This window comes from Cricetulus griseus, chromosome 9, assembly GCF_003668045.3.
Source record: "Cricetulus griseus strain 17A/GY chromosome 9, alternate assembly CriGri-PICRH-1.0, whole genome shotgun sequence".
Classification (NCBI taxonomy): domain Eukaryota; kingdom Metazoa; phylum Chordata; class Mammalia; order Rodentia; family Cricetidae; genus Cricetulus; species Cricetulus griseus.
In genome coordinates, this window is record NC_048602.1 from 25,813,658 (window position 1) to 25,834,599 (window position 20,942).

Here is a 20,942-nt window from a genome sequence, read left to right on the forward strand (position 1 = left end):
CTAGGTTGCTTACAGGGTCTGGTTATTACAAACAATGCTGCTATGAACATGAGTGAACATGTGTCCTTGTTGCATGAACGTGCATTATTTGGGTATATACTCAAGAGAGGAATGGCTGGATCTTGAGGTAGGCTGATTCCCATTTTTCTGTGCAACTGCCTTTCTCATTTCCAAAGTGGTCTTACAAGTTCACACTCCCACCAGCAATGGAGGAGTGTTCCTTTTTCTCCACATCCTCTCCAGCATAGATTGTCATTGGTGTTTTTGATTTTAGCCATTCTGGCCAGTGTAAGATGGTATCTCAGAGTTGTTCTGAGTTACATTTCTCTGGTGGCCAAGGATTTTGAGCACTTTCTTAAGTGTCTTCTAGCCATTTCAGATTCCTCTGTTGAGAATTCTCTATTTAGTTCTGCACCCCACTTTTTAATTTCATTGTTTGGTGTTTTGGTGGCTAGCTTCTGGAGTTCCTTATATATTTTGGAAATCAGCCCTCTGTCAGATGTGGGATGGGTGAAGATCTTTTCCCATTCTGTGGGCCATCATTTTGTCTTACTGACTGTGTCCTTTGCCTTACAGAAGCTTCTCAGTTTCAGGAGGTCCCATTTATTAATTGCAAATCCCAATGTCTGTGCTACTGGTTTAATGTTCAGGAAGAGGTCTCCTGTGCCTATTCCTTCAAGGGTATCTCCCACTTTCTCTTCTAGAAGATTCAGTGTGGCTGGATTTATGTTGAGATCTTTGATCCATTTGGATTTAAGTTTTGTGCATGGTGACAGATATAGATCTATCTGCAATTTTCAGCATTCCGAATCCAATTGTGCCAGCACCATTTGTTGAAGATGCTATCTTTCTTCCGTTGTATAGATTTAGCATCTTTGTACAAATAAGGTGTTCATAGGTGTGTGGGTTAATATCAGGGTTTCAATTCGATTCCTTTGGTCTGTCAATTTTGGTGCCAATACCAATCTGTTTTCAGAACGATGGCTGTATAATAGAGCTTGAAGTCAGGGATGGTGATGCCTCCAGAAGACCCTTTATTGTACAGAGTTGTTTTGGCTATCCATGTTTTTTTTTCTTTTTTCCATATAAAGTTGAGTATTGTTCTTACAAGGTCTGTGAAGAACTGTGTTGGGATTTTGCTGGGAATTGCTTTGAATCTGTAGATTACTTTTGGCAAGGGTGCCATTTTTACCATGTTAATTCTACCTATCCAAGAGCATAGGAGATCTTTCATTTTCTGGTATCTTCTTTAATTTCTTTCTTTATAGACTCAAAGTTCTTGCTGTACAGGTCTTTCACTTTTTTGGTTAGTGGTACCCCAAGATAGTTTATCTTGTGTGTGGGTATTTCGAAGGGTGTTGTTTCTCTGATTTCTTTCTCATTAGATTTATCTGTATATAGTAGTGCTAATGATTTTTTTGAGTTGATTTTGTATCCTGATACTTTCCTGAAGGTGTTTATCAGCTGTAGGAGTTCCCTGGTAGAGATTTTCAGGTCACTTATTTAGACTATCATATATTATGCAAATAGTGAAAGTTTGACTTCTTCCTTTCCAATTTGTATCCTTTTCTTGTCTTATTGCTCTAGCTAGAACTTCAAGTACAATATTGAAGAGATATGGAGAGAGTGGACAGCCTTGTCCTGTTCCTTATTTTAGAGGAATAGCTTTGAGGTTCTCTCCATTTAGTTTGATGTTGGCTGTTGTTTTGGTGTATATTGCTTTTATCATGTTTAGATATGTTCCTGTTATTCCTGTTCTCTCCAAAATCTTTATCATGAAAGGATGTTGGATTTTGTCAAAGGGTTTTCTTCATCTAGTGAGATGATCATGTGTTTTTTTCTGTTTCAGTTTGTTTATATGGTGGATTACATTGATGAATTTTCCTACGTTGAGCCATCCTTGCATCCCTGGGTTGAAGCCTACTTGATCACAGTGGATAATTTTTGTGATGTGTTCTTGGATTCGATTCACCAATATTTTGTTGATTATTTTTGCATCAGTGTTCATGAGGGATACTGTTGTCTTTTTTAGTTGTATCTTCTTGTGGCTTGGGTATCAAAGTGATTGTAGTCTCGTTAAAAGTGTTTGGCAATGTCCCTCCTGCTTCTATTGTATGGAACAGTTTGAAGAGTACTGGTATTAGCTCTTGTTTGAATTTCTGGTAGAATTCTTTAGTGAAGCCATCAGGGCCCTTTTTTTTTTTTTTTTTTTGGTTGGGAGGCTTTTGATGACTACTTCTATTTCATTAGGGGTTATAGGTCAATATAAACTGCTTATCTGTTCTTGGTTTAATTTTGGTAAGTGATGTCTTTCCAGAAAATTGTCCATTTCCTTTAGATTTTCGAATTTTGTGGAGTACAGGTTTTCAAAGTATGACCTGAAGATTCTCTGGATTTCCTCAGTGTCTGTTGTTATATCCCCCTTTCATTTCTGGTTTTGTTAATTAGCATGCTCTCTCTCTCTGCCTCATGTTTAGTTTGGATAGAGATTTGTCTATCTTGTTGTCCTTCTCAAAGAACCATCTCTTTGTATCATTGATTCTTTGTACTGTTTTCCTATTTTCTACGTAATTGATTTTAGCCCTCAGGTTGATTATTTCCTGGAGTCAACTCCTCCGTGGTGAGTTTCCTTCTTTTTGCTCTAAAGCTTTCAGTTGTCCTGTCAATTCTCTAGTATGAGTTTTCTCCAGGTTCTTCATGTGGGCACTTAGTGCTATGAACTTCCCTCTTAGCACTGGTTCCAGAGTGTCCCATTAGTTTCAGCATGTTCTGTCTAAATTCTCATTAAATTCTAGGAAGTCTTTAATTTCTCTCTCTTTTTTTTTTCTTCCTCAACCCAGGAATGGTGCATTTGGGTGTTATTCATTTTCCACGAGTATGTAGGCTTTCTGCAATTTGTATTGCTGTTGAATTCCAGCTTTAAAGCATGGTGATCTGATAAGATACAGGGGGTTATTTCACTTCTTTTTTATCTGTGGAGGTTTGCTTGGTTGCCAGCTATGTCATCAATTTTAGAGAAGGTGCCATGTGGTGCCGAGAAGAAGGTATATTCTTTTGTGTTTGGATGGAATGTTTTATAGGTATCTGTTAAACCCATTTGGGTCATAACTTCTGTCAGATGCTTTGTTTCTTTGTTAAGTTTCTGTCTGGCAGTCCTGTCTAGTGGTGTAAGGGGGGGTGTTGAAGTCTCCTACTGTAAGTGTGTGTCGTTTTATGTGTGGTTTGAGCTTTAGTAATGGTCCGTTTACAAATGTGGGTGCCTTCGTATTTGGGGCATAGATGTTCAGGATTGAGACTGCATCTTGATGGACTTTTCCTGTGATGAGTCTGAAATTCCCTTCTTCATCTCCTTTGATTGATTATAGTTTGAAGTCTAATTTGTTAGATGTTAGGATTGCTACACCAGCTTGTTTAATGTGCCCATTTGATTGGAAAATCTTTTCCCATCCTTTTACTTTGAGGTAACGCCTGTCTTTGAAGTTAGGTGTGGTTCTTGTAAACAGCAGAAGGATGGATTCTGTCTTTGTATCCATTCTGTTAGCCTATATATTTTTATGGGTAATTTAAGACCATTGACATTTAGGGATATTAATGTCCATTTTTTGTTGGTTTTTGTTTGTTTTGGATTTATTGGTGGTGGTGTCATTGCATGTGGATTTCGCCCTCCTGTTTCTTTTTGTGTTTGGTAAAATTAGATTATCTATTGCCTGTGTTTTTGTGAGTGTAGATATGTTCGTTGGGTTGGAGTTTTCCTTCACGAACCTACTGTAGTGCTGGATTTGTGGACATGTATTGTCTAAATGTGTTTTTGTCATGGAATATCTTGTTTTCTCCATTTATAGTGATTGAAAGTTTTGCTGGGTACAGTAGTCTGGGTTGGAATCCATGCTCCCTTGCATGTAGGGCATCTATCCAAGACCTTCTGGCTTTCAGAGTTTCCATTGAGAAGTCGGGTGTGATTCTGATTGGTTTGCCTTTATATGTTACTTGGCATTTTTCCTTTGCTGCTCTTAATATTTTCTCTTTATTCTGTAGATTTGGTGTTTTGGTTATTATGTGTCAGCGTACTTTTTTTGTGGTCCAGTCTGTTTGGTGTTCTGTAAGCTTCTTGTACTTTCACAGGCCTATCCTTCTGTAGGTTGGGGAAGTTTTTTAAAATATGTTTTCTGTACCTTTGAGCAGTGTTTCTTTAACTTCTTCTATACCTACTATTATTCTTAGATTTGGCCTTTTACAGTGTCCCATATTTCCTGGATATTTTGTGTTAGGGATTTGTTGGACTTGAGGTTTTCTTTGATCGATGAATGAATATCCTCTAGCGAGTCTTCAGTAACTGAGATTCTCCCTTCCATCTCTTGAATTCTATTAGTTATACTCACATCTTTAGTTCCTGATTGTTTATCCAGCCTTTCCATTTCCAGCATCGCCTCATTCTGTGTTTTCTTTATTGTGTCTATTTCAGCTTTCTTGCTTTGAACTGTTTCATGAGCTTCCTTCACTTGTTTGGTTGTTTTTTCTTGGTTTCTTTAGATTCTTTAAGAGATTTGTTTATTTCTTGAATTTTTTTGGTTTGTCTTTTCCTCCATTTCATGTAATTTTTTGCTTGCTTTTTCTTGTATTTCTTTAAGGAATTTTCTTGTTTCCTCTTTAAAGGTCTCTATCATCTTTCTGAGATAATTTTTGAGGTCCATCTCTTCTTCATGCTCTGTGTTGGGCTTTTCAGATCTTGCTGGTGTGGAGTCCCTATATTCTGGTGGTGTCATATTGGTCTTTCTGTTGTTGAGTGAAATCTTATTCTGTCTTCTTCCCATATCTTCTTTGAGTGGGTGCAGGTGGGGTCTCTCTATCTCCTCTTGTGAACCAGTGGTGTGTGGGGACCAGGAATTCAATGTCCACAACTCTGGATGGTCTTGCCTCTCCTGGTAGTCTCCTCAATCCTTGTGGATTGGTTGGCCTTAACGGGTTTCCTTGCATGTCCCTGGTCTATTTAAAATCATTGGTTCTGTGTCTGCCCCTACCACATCTTCTACACAATCCAGAAGGCAGTGGCTTTCCATATGAGGCATTGTTAGAATTCATTTGTCTACAATTTCCTTAGTATGTCCCATTTTATCACAGTTGAAACATCCAAGTTCCTGGCGCCTTTGTGGTCTCCAGGGGAAGGCTCTTCCTACCCAAGGTTCTGGTTCATAGTAGTAGTAAACTCTAGCCTCTTGGTACCTATGTTGACCTCTGTAAGGTGCTTCTCCTTCCCAAGCCCTTGCATCCTCACCTCTAGAACTTTTAATTTCCTATTGCCTTTTTATCCCTTTTGAAATGGCTTCTCCTACCCAAGGTCCAGTGTCTTGCACATGATAGTCAATGTTGGCTGCATACAAAACCCATTCTTCTAGCGGTGCTGATGTGATCTTTAAAGGCAAAAGTATTCTTTTGCATATTGGGTTTGCATTTCATAAGCTATTGTTTATATAATTGGTTGTCTTGTTTCTGGATCTGTTACCTGTAATTCTACTGCCCTAGTTAAGCTTTGTAAGAAGTCCTGGAACTGTTCTGTAGGTCCCTGTTCTATTCTGGTATAAGCTTCTAGGCATTCTCCTTGCTCACGAACCTTATCCCAGGCTGCTTTCCTGCATAGGGACAGTATATCGTCATAATATTCAGCCCGAGCCTGTCGGTTAGCATAAATGCCCTCACCAAGAATCTTATCTAGAGGGGCTTCAAAACCTTCCTTTATGCCCTGATGCTCAAGGAGCTTTGCCTCTTCCCTCACCAATGCCTTCCACTGGAATTGCCATGAATTGTCAAGTACAGCTGCTACCATCCATTCCCAATCTGTGGGTGTCACCCTGTTAAAGGTTGCCCATGAATGTAATAGCTGTTTTACATACGGGCTATGGAGACCATATGAGAGAACTGCTCCGTTAATATGCTTGAGATCCTTCAGCTGTATAGGTTGCCATCCATAAGCCATCTGTCCATGAGGGTGTTTCTTAGAAGCTGCCTTTTCTACCTTGGTAGCTGGGTAGACTAATGGTGTACAAGTACCAACCTTAGAGGAATAGTCATGATACCTGGGTGGAGTAGGTGCCTAGGATTGGAGTGAGTCTGCCTCTGAGGCATCCCAATGATCTTTAAGCCTAGTAATGATATCCTCATGAAAAGTTTCAATTTCCTTAATCATAAAAGATTCCAAGCATGTTAGTGAATCTGTAAATTTCTCTAACTGCTCTTCTACACGTTTTTCTAGGTCTTTAATAAGATCATCCTTGGGCAGCATCTGGATGGCATGGAAACTGCCTTCTAGGTAATGGAGTCTAGATTCGAGGTCATGATTTGCTGATTTTGAGTCCTCAGCAATCGACCTTATGGACCTATGTAATCTGTCAGCCCTGTACTGTAAATTATCTTCCAAACATTCAAATCTAGACTCAAATTTGTGATCTGCTACCTTGGATGCTTCAATAATTGATTGAATGGCATTGTCCAATTTTTCAACCCTATCCTGGGTATTTTGCACCTTTACATCTAGTTTCTGGGTAACATTGCCTATCTGAGTTTCTAGCTGGCTACAGATATTCTTTAGCTCGTCACATTCTTCTGACAGCCTAACCTCTAAGGCCTCAGACATGGAGGATCTCTCTGTGTTTATCTTATCATAAATACGCTGCATCTCATCTTGGGTAACAGACAGCTCTGTGTTTAGCATATTGGACACAAAGCCAAGCTTATCATGTAATTTCTGTTCCACTTGCTGCACAATTATGGTCTGACCTAATCTGTTCTCCAAAACCTCATTGTGTAAAGCTGTTATTTCCTTCAAGTAGGTGGTGAGGTTATCTCTGTCCATGTTCCTGAGCCCTCTGGCTAGTAATATTATTTGTATCAGCAGGCTAACTGCCATTATGGCATATAGGCCAGTAATTGGCAAATTAGCCTCCTCCTCAAATATTGAATTCACGTAATAAGCAAAAATATTACCAATTTTAGCAAATGATAATTATTCCGCCATAATTTTACCTGATGTCCACTCCAGATGCAGTAACTATCTTTGACCAGCGGGAGGCACAGACGTTCAGTTAGTCCACGGCATTTGGCAGTGGTCGGGGCAGCAGTGGAGAGAGGTCACAAAAGCGGCTGTGCTTATCTAGAGAGTATACGGCCTTGTGGCTGCAACCACTGAAAAAGATGCGGTTTTCCCGCAGCAGCGGCCAGGGGAAGCCGCTGCTGAAAGCCGAGGCCTACTCGACTCTAGGCAGCTAGAAACTGTCTCCAAGCTGGGTGGATGGTTCTGAGCAGCTCAGCTGCAGCGGGTCGGCTGGGAGCACCTGTGTAGAGAGGGAATTTTCCTGGCCTGGGCCACAGGCCAGTGGTGTTATTGTTTTGTTTAAAAAGAAGAAAAGAGAAATTGCTGAGACAGACATATTGACTATAAGTTTATTATAAGGCTCGACAGGATGGGGAGACTAAGAGGAGGAACAGGGTAAATGGCTGACCACCATGGCCAGTCACCATAGAGAGACAGAGCGCACAGAGCGCACAGAGAGCAGGACAGGAACAGAGAGAGAGAAACAGAGAGAGTAAAGGGGCAGGGACTTATCTTTTAAAGGAGTCCTCTGCACCTGCGTGCAGACTTCTTTCCCATGGAACCTTGGGCTGACCAGGGTATTGCCTGAGTGGATTCCACCAGGTAACAGGGGCAGGCCAGCATAATGCCTGAACCTTTCATTCCCACCTCTACTTATTATTAAAAAAAGGTGGGATGTTTAGACATGGCAGGTTAAGGAATAAGTTCGTCGAATTCTTAAGACTGCTTCCTGCTGACGTGGGGGTTTGTTGACCATCTTTGGGGGACCCGAGAAAGTTGGGGTGCTGCCACGTCCTGGGGAAGCTGGTTGTTTCATTGTAGTCCAGGCTGTATGGAACTCCCTGGTGCCTCTTAGACCTGGAGTGAATCTGCCCTGTTTGGATCTAATTCGGCTCCCTGGAACTTACAAGAATCCTTAGAGTTTGTGGAAACATAAGTATTAGACACATTAGCAGCATATTCATGTTAGAAGCAACTTGGCTAAAAGCATTACCATTTTAAAACAGACAGATTTTTTTAGGACAATGAAAAGCATCTTAATCTTGACCTTGTAGTTATGATCCTATAGTGGTATTGGTGAACTTTATTATGAACAGTAGCATGAGAAACAGAGAAGTCAGGAACATATTTTATCATCATTTACGCCTTTTTATCCTCAGGCCTTCATAACTACATTCTCAGACTTTCATACATGTTAGACTTTCCTATCTTCATATAGATAAACCCTAAATTACCTGTTACTGGAATCTGTTTTGCTTTAAGCTGGCAAGACTATCAGTTGCCAAAAGCATCAGAGTTCTTGAGAAGGATAAGATTTTACCTGAATCAATGATTAAAGAATAACAGAGACTTGCCGGCAGGCTGCATGGACAGCCATCCCCAAGGTCGTCCATCCATAGTAGTGGGCTGCAGGACACCTGCCTTCTTGCTGATAACTTGTGACCTGTGGATTAGAGACTTTGGGAAGACTCGCCTACCGTTGGCCCAAGCAACGCCGGGGAAGGCGATTCCATTGTCCTCTTGTCCAAGGTCTTGAATACTTTGTAGTAGTTGAGGTGAAGGGCACGGTTGCTCAGTAACTAGCATTGTCACTGACTCGAGATGAAGCTTCTTCAGTGCCCATCAGTCTTCTCGGAGGAAATGGGGTGGGGCCAGCAACTGGCCTATCTCTCTGGTTATAAAAAGCTTTTTAACAAAACATTTTAAATGCCATATTCTCTAGATCTCTGAGCATTTGAGGGCTGTCTGTTTAGTATCTTAGCAGTTAAGTTTGCCTTTAGTTAGAGAAAAATCCCTTTTTGTAATAAAAGCTGTACCTTTGTAAATGGCTTATAGGATAGACTGAATGGTATAAATATTTTGTTAATTTGAAATAGATCTTTTTTATTTTAAATTTTCATTATCATTTAAAGATACATAAGTTAAATTTAAGTTGTATAAACTTAACTTATATTTTAAGTAAAGGTAGATTAGAACTTTATGACTTTAAATGTTTACCATTATTTAAAGATATATAGCAATTTAGAAATATGAGACTTAGTATAGTTTAATTTAAATTGTATATAGAGCTAGATAAGTATAAAATTAAATTACAGGTACAAAGACAAGTAGGACTGGATAACAGTAAAGGGGGAACCAGAATGTAATCTCTGATCCGTACATTGTAGCAAATGGACAGGAGATTTAAAGGGAGAGAGTAGATTGAAACAGAGGGCCCTGGAAAGGCACAGTATTTAGTAAACAAGCCATGAACAACAGAGCCAGTGAAAGAAGAAAAAGACAAAAAATAAAATAATAAAAAAAGACAAAAATAAAATAAAAAGCAAAAAGATCTGGCAGAAATAGACAGGTTTGCTGGCATAGGCCATTGGAGCTGGGTGTGCCTACAGGTAGGCCATATGACCAAAACGGCGGGGACCGCAAACCGCTTTTGTCTGTTTATCTGCTTGTTGGATGAAACCAGAACGGTTCCTCTATGCATTTCCCATGGGTGAGGCAGGTGGAAAACCGGCAAAAAGCTCCTCTACGGATGCACGTCTGCCCGTGGGAGTTGCCAGGGGCCTGGCCCCGAAGGGGACACAGCTGTCCCGAAACCGAAAAAGACCCAGTGGTCTGAAGTGAAAAAAGCAAAAAAGCACCGCTCCTGGAGTGGGATCCCATGCCTGACCTTCAGGAAATGCACCCAACAAGTGAAAGAAGAAATAAAAAGCAAGATGTCAGGTGGCAGTGCTTGCCTGTGCAAGTCAGTGAACTGAGTGGGCAGGCCTAAGCTAGGTCACATGGTTATGACCAAGATGGCGGCCTCCAGGTTAGCCCACGTGGTTGAGATGGCGACCCCCGTAAGCACATTCTCAATTGCCAGAAAAGTTTCAAACCTCATTCATGTGGAAAAATGAAAACCAGCAAACAAACAAAACTCTCAGAGCATCTCAAGCAGACATTGCCAACCAAGAAGAAACAGTCAGAGAAAGAACAAACAGAACAATGAGGGACATTCCCAGGTGAAAGAAAGTTCCCACTGGGAGGCAGAACTCTGCTCATTTACCTACTCGCTGCCAGTAACTGAAAGATCCCGTAAAAATGTATTTCCCGTGGGCAAGGCCAAAAAATGGCATAGATTGCCCCCGTCTGAGAGCACCCGGCCCGAAACCGAAAAATGGACCCAGAGTGAACAGGGCTGGGGCTGCCCCATAGGAATGGTTTTGGGTATCTTACCGGATTGTAGCGAATAGGCAGATCAGTGAGTTCCAGAAATACTTAGTTGGAAAATCGACAAGTTGAATTCCGGCATCTCAGGCTGCTGCAGGCAGGACGAAGTGCCAGGAAAATCGGAGATGGAAGTGGGTTGTAAGGTTACCCTTGCCTAACACGCGCCCGCCAGTAGGTCGCAAAGGTATAAGGGCAGAGCCTTTCCACGTCTGGGCGCCAAAATGTTACTGTTTTGTTTAAAAAGAAGAAAAGAGAAATTGCTGAGACAGACATATTGACTATAAGTTTATTATAAGGCCCGACAGAATGGGGAGACTAAGAGGAGGAACAGGGTAAATGGCTGACCGCCATGGCCGGTCGCCATAGAGAGACAGAGCGCACAGAGTGCACAGAGCGCACAGAGAGCAGGACAGGAACACAGAGAGGGAAACAGAGAGCGTAAAGGGGCAGGGACTTATCTTTTAAAGGGGTCCTCTGCACCTGCGTGCAGAATTCTTTCCCATGGAACCTTGGGATGACCAGGGTATTGCCTGAGTGGATTCCACCAGGTAACAGGGGCAGGCCAGCATAATGCCTGAACCTTTCAAGTGGAACCCACAGTCTGTCTCAAATGGGGTGTAGGTTTCCAATATCCCACTCCTGACAACCAGATAAAGTGGGAAATTACCACTATGGTGCCAAGTAGAAATGTAAGGCTATTTAATAGGGAAAAGCCTTACTTATAGAGCAACCTAGCCAGCCGGCAGGCAGCAGTCTTTACAGCAAGAAGCAAAGTGAAACCGAAAGTGCCCAGCCAACTGACTCTCTCTTCTACATCACTCTGACCACACCCTCGTAGGCGTGGTCAGGCAGATCTGTAGACAGCCCCTAAGCAGGCGTGGCTACAGGTTCCCCAACACTCACTCCTACATGAAGATATACAGATACAGATATTTCTATCGGCTCTCCATCTATCTACATCTATGTAAAAGTAAATATAGCTATATATCATTATGTATAGATAATGGCTTCTGAGAGAAGAAGAATCAGCCTTTGTAAGGGATAAAGTCCCTGATAGTTTTTCCAATCCCATCCTGTCAGCCTTAAAAAAAAAAAACATAGACATACAAGCAACACTAACTGGACACAGCTGCTTACAAATGAATGTAATATGTAATATGAATGTGTACATGTATCCATATAACAGTAACAATTATAGAAGAAGAGGCCATGACTTTGAGAAAGAGTAGAGGGATTAGAGAAGTGGCATGGCCAGAGGGGAGGGAGGAATGGTGCAAATATATTAGTAGGATTTTCATGGCAGACACTCCACTCCAATTCAACTTTGAAAATGTAATGTTCTGTTTAGTTGTCTGCTGTCAGAGCTGACCTTAACCTGGCTTATGTCAAGAAACATCTATTCACCACACATAGAGAAGGGTATAACAGACCAAAGGATTCTTGCCAAGCATGGATTATTGAAAATATTTTATTTGAAATTACTTGTTTTATTTGGACTCATGAAAAAGTATGGTTTCCCAAACCACGTAAGACAAATGCATGTACTCTTTCCTCTTTGTTTTTAGCTTCAAACCCTCAGACCAAATGGAGACGATCACAGAAAACCACCACAGGTCACAATGCGGATATCACCAGATAGTGGGGAGTCCAGCTCCAATGGCTCCATCTACATCACAGATCCTGATTAGGGAACAAGTCAGAAGAGGGGGTGGAAACTAATGTAAGCTTTACGATGCCAGCAAGTCTTCTGTGAAAGGCTCTATTCTAGAAACGTCTATATAATCAACACTGGAACAATGTCAACACCCTTGGGCATCTTAACCTGGAATGGGGTAAATTCCGTGGGGTCCATAGATAAAGAATTCAAGGCAACTAGTGACTTCTGGAAGAAGGAGAATTAGTCTCTCCCAGCGATGAACCCCTTATTGGTTGTCCAACAGAATGGTTAGCACTGAATTGATATGTCAACAGCAGAAACAGACCTTGAACATTGTAACTATATCTTTTGGTGCATATACACCTGTACAAATGCACACATATTTGTATGTAACAATAATAATAAAAAAGTGGTTGTCAACCTGAGATTGTGTGTGGGACAGTAGAGGGAAGGGCTCAAGGGAAGGTAGTTGGGAGGGGCTGGAGGGAGGAAAAGGAGGTGAGACAGGGATGTCATGCTATTTCAATTAAAGATCGGTCAGTTGGCGATACTCTATTGGTGCAACTTCTGATACTACCAGGTGACACAATCCCACAGTGGATTCCCTCATCCGCTGGCTTTTAAAATCCTTTTGTCCCCCTTTCATCAACGTTCCCTGAGCCTAAGGTGCAGAAGTGGGGACTGGGATACACTACTCTGCATTTTGGTGGGTTGTGCTTTTCTGTAATGGTATCTAAAGGTGCAAAGAGAAATTTCCTAGATGCAGGGTGATGACTCACTTAGCAGACCTCAGCCCTACACAAAGAACTATAGGCAACTAAGGAATGTCAAGAGTGAGAGAGATAGTCATCCCCAGGAAAGGGCATACCAATTGCTTGTTCAGTATCAAATGGTCAACCCTCAATACATACATAGGAGTAACATTATACAGACCAATCAGGTAGTGTTTATGAATTTAAGGATACGAACACAAACACACACACACCTATACATGCACACACACACACACACACATGCAAATACACACACACACACACACACACACACACACACACACACACACACACACGAACAATCATTGAAAAACGGGGACATGAATTTGACAGAGAGAAAGGAGAGTTTTATACAGAAGGATTTGAGGGTGGAATCCTAAGGGGAAAATGGTGTATATATATAATAATTTCAATAAAGAAAATAATTAAAACATACTAAAATAATAAAAATATGACTGTCTCAAGGACAGCTATGGTACAAGGACATTCTTTAAATTCCTGTCAGTTATGCAACAAAAGAGTCTCCCCTATAGTAGTATTTGAGGTCGGTAATAGCTAATGTAGGATATGTTATTTGTTCAATGGTTAAAAGACATTCCTTAGGACAGAACACTCCACCCCATAAAATCATAATCCAAGCTCCAATAGGCATTTAAAATTTTTGATTAGAATTATTTTAATAGAGAAAAATGGAGAAGTAGAAAATTGTTCAAAATACTTAAAATATATTCACTTGGGCAAAGTGTCAAAATTTGAGTGGATAACAAATTTTAAAGTTATTAAAATCATGTACACAGGATCGTATTCCAGAAAAATGTTAACTAAATGAATTTTAATGTATTACAGAATGTCTGAAGCATAACCAAGGCCATATCAGGTATTCAAGGTCCACATTCAATTTTTTTATCCCACGTAAATCATTAAGACAGTTTTCCAATGATGGGAAAGTGTGGGTTTCAGCTCAGACACAGAGTACACTTTGAAAGAAGGTCCTCCTCCTTTCAGAAAAGGAAGAAGTGAGTTGCCAAACAAGTTTATTATTCTTCATTAGTAAAAAGGGGCAGATGGTTGGGTAGCATGTTGCCAAAATTGCATTAATTCCCTCCACGTTTGGAATTTTTGCTTGTACATAAAAACTATAAAGGGTGATGTAATTATTCAAGCCATAAATGAACACAAAACTGATTACCAGTAACAAGATGCTGTGAGTGGCTCTGCGTTCAGGCGATGGCTGGCAGGAGAGGCTTGTGCTGTGGAGATGCTGGACTCTCTTGCGGTGTCTGTAGAGGACAGTTACCATGTACAGGCTGGTCCACATCATGAGGGCCACATAGAAGAGATCACGAATGAATATGATACTCAAAAACGACCCTGAATTTTGGTTCCCAAAGTGCTTGTTTTGACAGTAAGGGTCCATATATCCATGGCCAAAGTGAGTAGAATTGGTTTTGGCTATTACCATTGGAATCATATATGTATAAATGAGCAGGTTAATGAGCCAGGAGCAAAGTAAGGATGACAAAGTCAACTTGGAGAGTTTAGGCTTAAGCCACACCCACCTAGAATTACTGGGAGTGATGGTGATGACTTGAAATGTGCTCAGAATAGAGGTGGTACTGATGGACATACCCCTCGTGATTCTGAATATAAATAACACTGCCCTACAGCCAGTATCATCCAGAAATTTGGGTACTCCAAAGTACGACATGATATGTGATATCAACGTGAATATGATCATCAGCACATTAACTATTGTCAGGTGCATGCAAATGGAATCGATCAACTTCTTAAAATGAGGCTTAAAGAAGAACGTATATATGTACAAAATGAATAGTAACGAGTTCCCTGTGACACCAACACATAACTGAGATATGAGACAGACCCCCAAGATGGTATTACTTGGAAGCATGATCATGTGAGTCAGGTTTGTTAGGCTGAGAGTGACAGATAAAGGGCTGTATCATAAAACTATTTTTCAAATGACATTTGTGGGAAAATATAATGATTGACAGTTCAGCAGCAGAACTGGTAAGAGAGAAATGACCAAATCCTTTCTATTCTTTTTTGCTGTTTTGGACAGGGCTCCTTTGTGAATCACTGGCTGTTCCGGAACTTGCTCTGTAGACCAGGCTGGTCTCGAATCCACAGAGATCCACCTACCTCTGTCTCCTATGTGATGGGATTAGAGGTGTGTGCCATCACCATCTGAGGAAATGTCCAACTCCTTTCAATGTTAGGTGACGACATCTTAGCAACTGCATTCCAGAGATTCTTGGCCATCATAGAGGGCAGAATAAAGTGTTGGAAAGCAGGTCACATCCACCCAAACACCCCGAATTCATGTCAGGCAGAGGATATTCTTACCTATGTGATAGCCAAATTTGCATGTAATAAGGCTTTTATAAAAGTTATTTATTTTATGAGTGTGTCTGTTTTCCCTGTATGTCTATGTACTATATTTGTCCTTGAGAATCAAACCCTGGCCCTCTGGAAGAGCAGCCAAAGGTCATTTACAGTTGAAACATCTCTCCATTCCTAGATATTTTCATTCATCAGTTGATATTTTTTCCTTTTACCCAGAAATCAATGTAATCATGTTTGTAGCAACGTTTGTTTCTAAAACATAGATGGTAGAGTGTGTACTTGAACATCAGTGGTTTGGATACACATGGGTTTGTGTCAGCTTTGTGATGACTGAATACTTGGACTTTCCATGTGGGATGCTTTGTCTTGCACGTCACCTTATAGGTTAACCAGCAGTGTTCTGAGGGATTTCATTTCCTTCTGTCTCTTTTGTAAACAGCTTAGAGTTGAGCTGCTGATATGTGGAAAGCAAAGGCCAGGGTGAGACTACAAACTCACAGTGGTGAGCTCATCTTCACAAAACTGTGTTTTCTGTGCCATTTGAAGATCAAATCAGTCAGGTGGATTCTGACTGATAAACCCACTGTAACAACGATTTATGTGTGTTGTTATTGCAATATCTGTATTCTATTGCCATCAGAAGATTGCTGTGTTCTATGATTTTGTTGAATATATTTTCTGCACCTTTAAGTTTGGGTTCTTCACCTTCTTCCATGCCTCTTATTCTTAGCTCTGTTCTTTTCATGGTGTCCCATATTTCCTGGATATTTTGTGTTAGGTTTTTGTTGGTCTTAGCAGTTCAACCATGCAACCAGTGTCCAGGAATTTCTGAATTTTCTCAAGGCACACAAGCGCCTACTCCAGTCAATTTATTCTAGTATGAGGGATCAGCTTTCAAATTACTTAAGTAATTCTAACACCTGAAATATTGTTCTTCCATAATCCCAGTTATTTCTCATATCAGTGATTCAGTTTGCTTCAAGGCTTGTCATTGTTTGCCATTGTTATCTCTTATATAGTTAAACAGCACCCACCATTCTTAATCTTACAAAACCCATCTCATCTCTCCTGTGCCTTGTGGCTTTTTCAGACCCACCTTTACTCTCTGGGGTCCTTCACATAGTCCCAAGTTTTGTCCTGGAATCATAGGCATCCTCCTTACCATCTTCCTGAAACTTGTTTTTCACTCATCTTTTCTCTCTGCTCTGTATGTGTCCTCAAATGACCTAACTTGTCACTCTTTTGTGACTCAGCACAGACCTGAAAATCCACTCCATTAACCATGTTATTAGTATTTTCTCCTGCAAGAATAAGAGGTCTGGGTTAAAATGCCAGATTGCCATATGATCGCAGATGTAAGAGACTCACTCTATGACTTTCACAGGAAGATCCTGTCAATGGAAAATCAAATCACAAAAGATCAGCATATGCTATTTTGAGATTCAAGAAAAAGAAATTTTCTGTGCTGTGGTGGCGAATGCCTTTAATCCCAGTACTCAGCAGGCAGAGGCAGAGGCAGAGGCAGGTGGATCTCAATGAGTTTCAGGCCAGCCTGGTCTACTTAGCTAGTTCAGGATAGCCAGGGTAACCCAGAGAAACCCTGCTTCAAAAGAAAACAAAAACCAAAACTAAAAAAACCAACAAAACAAAATGAAATTTGAATGCCAATGAAGATATATATATATATGCCCAGAGCAACTGCTACCCATATGTAAAAATATGTGAATTTCAAGTGAATATTATACTCAATTGTATACATGTGTTAAATTATCAGAAATTAATGAAAATCATAATAAAAATTTAAAGCACAAAACAGGTACAGATGCAGTAAAAACCAGAGAAGTGAGGTATCCAGTTGTATAAAATATAAGTAATCAAAAATTCAGTGATAATTTTAATTCAATCACATTCACAGTCCATAAAATACAGATACCACATATTATCAGGAACTGTCTATTTGAATTTTACTGAGAGCATAATCGGAAATGTTCCTTTTTTCTTTCTTTGAAGGCAACTGTCAGCATGCTGGCATGTTGGAGAAAGAATGAAAAAAATCCACATCTGGCTGAAGTGAAAAGACTCAGCATTTTACAGCAGTGCAAATACATGAAGAACAATGGAGAGGTAAAGGTTCCCTGTGTAAGTGATAATCAGCCCAAGCTGGAGTGTCACAGGAACATCAGGAAAATTAATTTTTACAGCTATGTACATTGTATGTGAGATGCAACTGTAGTTAAGAACCATGTAAAATGTAAAAGAAATGGAAAAAAATTTCAAACTAACTAACTGACAATTTTCACCTTAAATAAACTATACTTCTCAAAAGAAATGTTAAGAGAACAAAATTACTGCATGCAAAAAATCCAACTTCTGCAGCATCATAAAACTTACATTTGAGAATAAAAATAGAGTTAATATCATCTATACATAATCAAGCTTAGAAAATTAAAGCAGACCAAATAGTTACAAGCAATATGATGGGAACTTTTTTCTTTCTGGGACAGGGTTTCTCTCTGTAGACCTGACTGTCCTGGATCTCACTCTGTAGACCAGGCTGGTCTTGAACTCCCAGAGATTTGCCTGCCTCTTCTTTCCAAGTGCTGGAAGTGACGGTGTGTGTCAGCATGTCCACCTTGATGGGAAATATTAATAAAGAATTCTTGAATTTAATGAAGTCAACAGATATAAGAGAAAATGGATATAAAAAATTGAGCTAGAGGGCTGGAGAGATGACTCAGCATTAAAGAGCACAGGCTGCTAATTCAGAGGAGCCAGGTTCAATCCCCAGCACACATATAGCAATATGTAAGTCCATTTCCAGGGGATTTGACACACAGAATGACTGCAGGCAAAACACCAATGGGCATAAAATAAAATTAAGTAAATTACATGAAAAAGAACATCTTAAAAAATTAAGCTGTGAACTGATAGGGTCAGTGTAACAAAAGAGAACACACTTTCCATAAAGAAGCAATAATTTGCTATGAGGCACAAATGAATTAAATAGTAAATGTGACCATATAACAAACATGAAAGAAAGGATCATCAATAATGGTGTGGTTTCCTTTTAGACGAAATTCTGTGTCTATAAAATTGTTTTATAAAGTAATATAATAAGGCTGGATAGATGACTCTAAGCATTGGAAAGTAAGTTCAGACATGAAGCATCAATGCATAGGTTGAGTGAGGTAGGCTAGTTAGATCGTTGACAGGTGCGTCCTCAAAGCCCATTTTCAGCTAATATAGCCAAGTGATGCACTCCAGGTTGAGTGAGAGATCCTGTCTCAAAAAATTAGGAGGAGGTAGAGGAAGACACATGATGTCAGTGTCTGTCCTGTACACACACAGGAACAAGTGATCACATGTCACATATATGCATACACGTCACACAAAAGAAAGTGAAAATCTTGATTTTCAGCATGTAAAACCATCTTGTTTCTAATTCAAATAAAAAAAACTTCGGAAAAAATGCATACCTTAGCAATCACATAATGAAAAATAATACATAATGAAAGTGGAGTCTAGAATGTGTTTTGTAGACATGTGTGTGTAAAATACATAAAAGAAGTTAGGAAAGGATAGTGTTATATTTAAAGGAAATTTAAGATGGAATATAATATAAAGGAGTAGTATAAATAAGAGCAGGTCCATAGCGAACAACAAAAATAAATATACAAGAAAAATAAATCCAAGGCCATCAACTTGCAGAGAATATGTTAACTCTACTCTGTGAGATTTCTCTGTGGTCCAAGAGGAAAGACAAAGCCCTCAGGTGAAATGTTGTACACAGCATCTGGCAAACTGCAAATGCTTGTTAAAAGGTTATATTATGACTACCTAAGGCAATATAGGGCTTAAGAAGAATGTGCAAATTTGTGAAATATATAAGATCCTTCCAAAGATTTTAGAATTGTAAAGATTTATAGATGTGTTATATTCTCATGAAATTAAATCATTGACTAGATCAGATAAAAGAGAATTAAGAGAAGGGAAAAATGGGGACTTGAGAGGGCTCAAGGATTGAGAGCAACGGCTGGTCTTCCAAGGAGGCTGGGTTTGATTCCTAAAACCACACCAAGACTCATAATTGTAACACAGGTTCTAAGGGATCTAGAGTCCTTTGGTGGTTTCCTGGGGGCGTTGCAGCCTTGTGGTGCAGAGACATACTTGCAGGCAGCCATCATCATACAATAAAATATATGAGTTAAAACAAAATGAAAACAATGGTAAAAATATTTATGACACCAAGAGAAGTATTGTACCAAAAAGAAAAAAAGAAAGAAAGAAAGGAGATGTGCTAAATTGACAAAACAGTAGGAAAAATAAATCTGGAAGAACAAAAACCCAAAGTGTAAGGCAGGATAGACTCGGGAGAGGAGAGGAAGAGTGCAAAGGAGTTTATACACACCTCCCACGATGAGAGCTGAGGGCTGGGGATCCTTGTTCAGGGCAGTGTGAATCCCAAGTTGGGCAGGAAGCATCACAGGTGCAAAGTCTCTTGGAAAGGCTTCCTAGCAGGAGCCATGACTAAATAAGGGACAGGGTAAGAGGACTTTTGTTCCCAGTGGACTCAGACCAGCTTGTCACCCATGGCCCAAGTGGCCTTGTTGCCTGTGCCTCGTTTTGCTGCACTCCAAGGACAACTTCACTTTCCAGATACAGTGTGACTCTCATGGTGATTGACCAAGTCAACTAAACAAGAGTTCTGTCTCTGTCTGAAGATGCCCATTTCCCAAGTTGAACTATGTCAGAAAGGAAACTTTCCAATCTGGGAGATCATTAAAAGTTTTCAGGCAGATGTGGAAAGTGTCACAGCCATTATCAACTGATGGCAGGAACTTCTCCGTTTCCCTGTTGATTTCTCCAGTGACCCATTGCTCTTTCAAAATTGCATTACTCAACCTTTAGATCTTCATGTAATTTCTCTTGCTAAGTATCTCCAGTTTTATTACCTCATGTGTTAGAGATCCAGTAATTATACTGGTTCCTGTGTATGTCTTTCTGTTTTTTTTTGTTGTTGTTGTTCTTTGTTTCTTTTTCCCAAGACAAGGTTCCTTTTGTATTTTTATTTTTTGTACATTTTTAGACCAACCAGTTTCCCCTCCCTTTTTCCTCACCTCCCACCACTGCAACCCAGCCATCCACTCCTCAGAAAGTGAAGTAATTCTCTCTCAATGAAAGTATCAGTCATGTTGGTGATACTCCATTGGTGTAACTTCTGATGTTACCAAGTAACAAAATCCCACAGAGATTCCCTTATCCTCTGACTCTCAGAATCTTTTTGTTCCTTCTTCATCAATGTTCCCTATGCCTTAGGTGCAGAACTTGGGCCTGGCCTTCACTACTCTGCATTTTGATAGGTTGTGCTTTTCTGCTTTGGTCTACATTGTTGCAAAGAGAAATTTCCTTGATGCCGGGTGAAGACTACACTTAGGAGATCTCAGCCCTACACAAAGAACTATAGGCAACTAAGAATGTCAAGAGTGGGAGGGATAGTCATCCCCAGGAAAGGGCACACCAGTTGTTTATTCAATATCAAATGGTCAACCTTCAATACATAAAAACAAGTAAAATTATACAGACTGACTATGTAGTATTTATGTATTTAGAGATACATACACCACACACACACACACACACACACACACACACACACACACACACACACACACACTCGCGCTCGCGCGTAAGAACCATTAATGAAAAATGAGGTCTAGAATTCAACAGAGAGAAAGTAAAGGTATATATAGGATATGTAAATGTAGGAAACACAAGGGTGAAATGCCATAGTTAAATCATAATTTAAAAAAAACACAAATAATTAAAACCTTGCTAAATAGGGCTACTGATATTG

At 40.0% G+C, this 20,942-nt stretch overlaps 1 protein-coding gene across 1 annotated transcript; it reads right to left on the minus strand.

Moving 5' to 3' along the window:
• Positions 1 to 13,685: 13,685 nt before the first annotated feature.
• LOC113838862 (vomeronasal type-1 receptor 4-like) lies at positions 13,686 to 14,633 on the minus strand. The gene has a single exon (XM_027434371.1). It carries the CDS (start codon positions 14,631 to 14,633, stop codon positions 13,686 to 13,688), a length of 948 nt encoding a protein of 315 aa, XP_027290172.1.
• Between the last annotated feature and the right edge of the window lie 6,309 nt (positions 14,634 to 20,942).

Coding starts and splice junctions, on each gene's coding strand:
- LOC113838862 (XM_027434371.1), bottom strand. CDS start 14,633: ATGCTTCCAAGTAATACCATCTTGGGGGTCTGTCTCATATCTCAGTTA.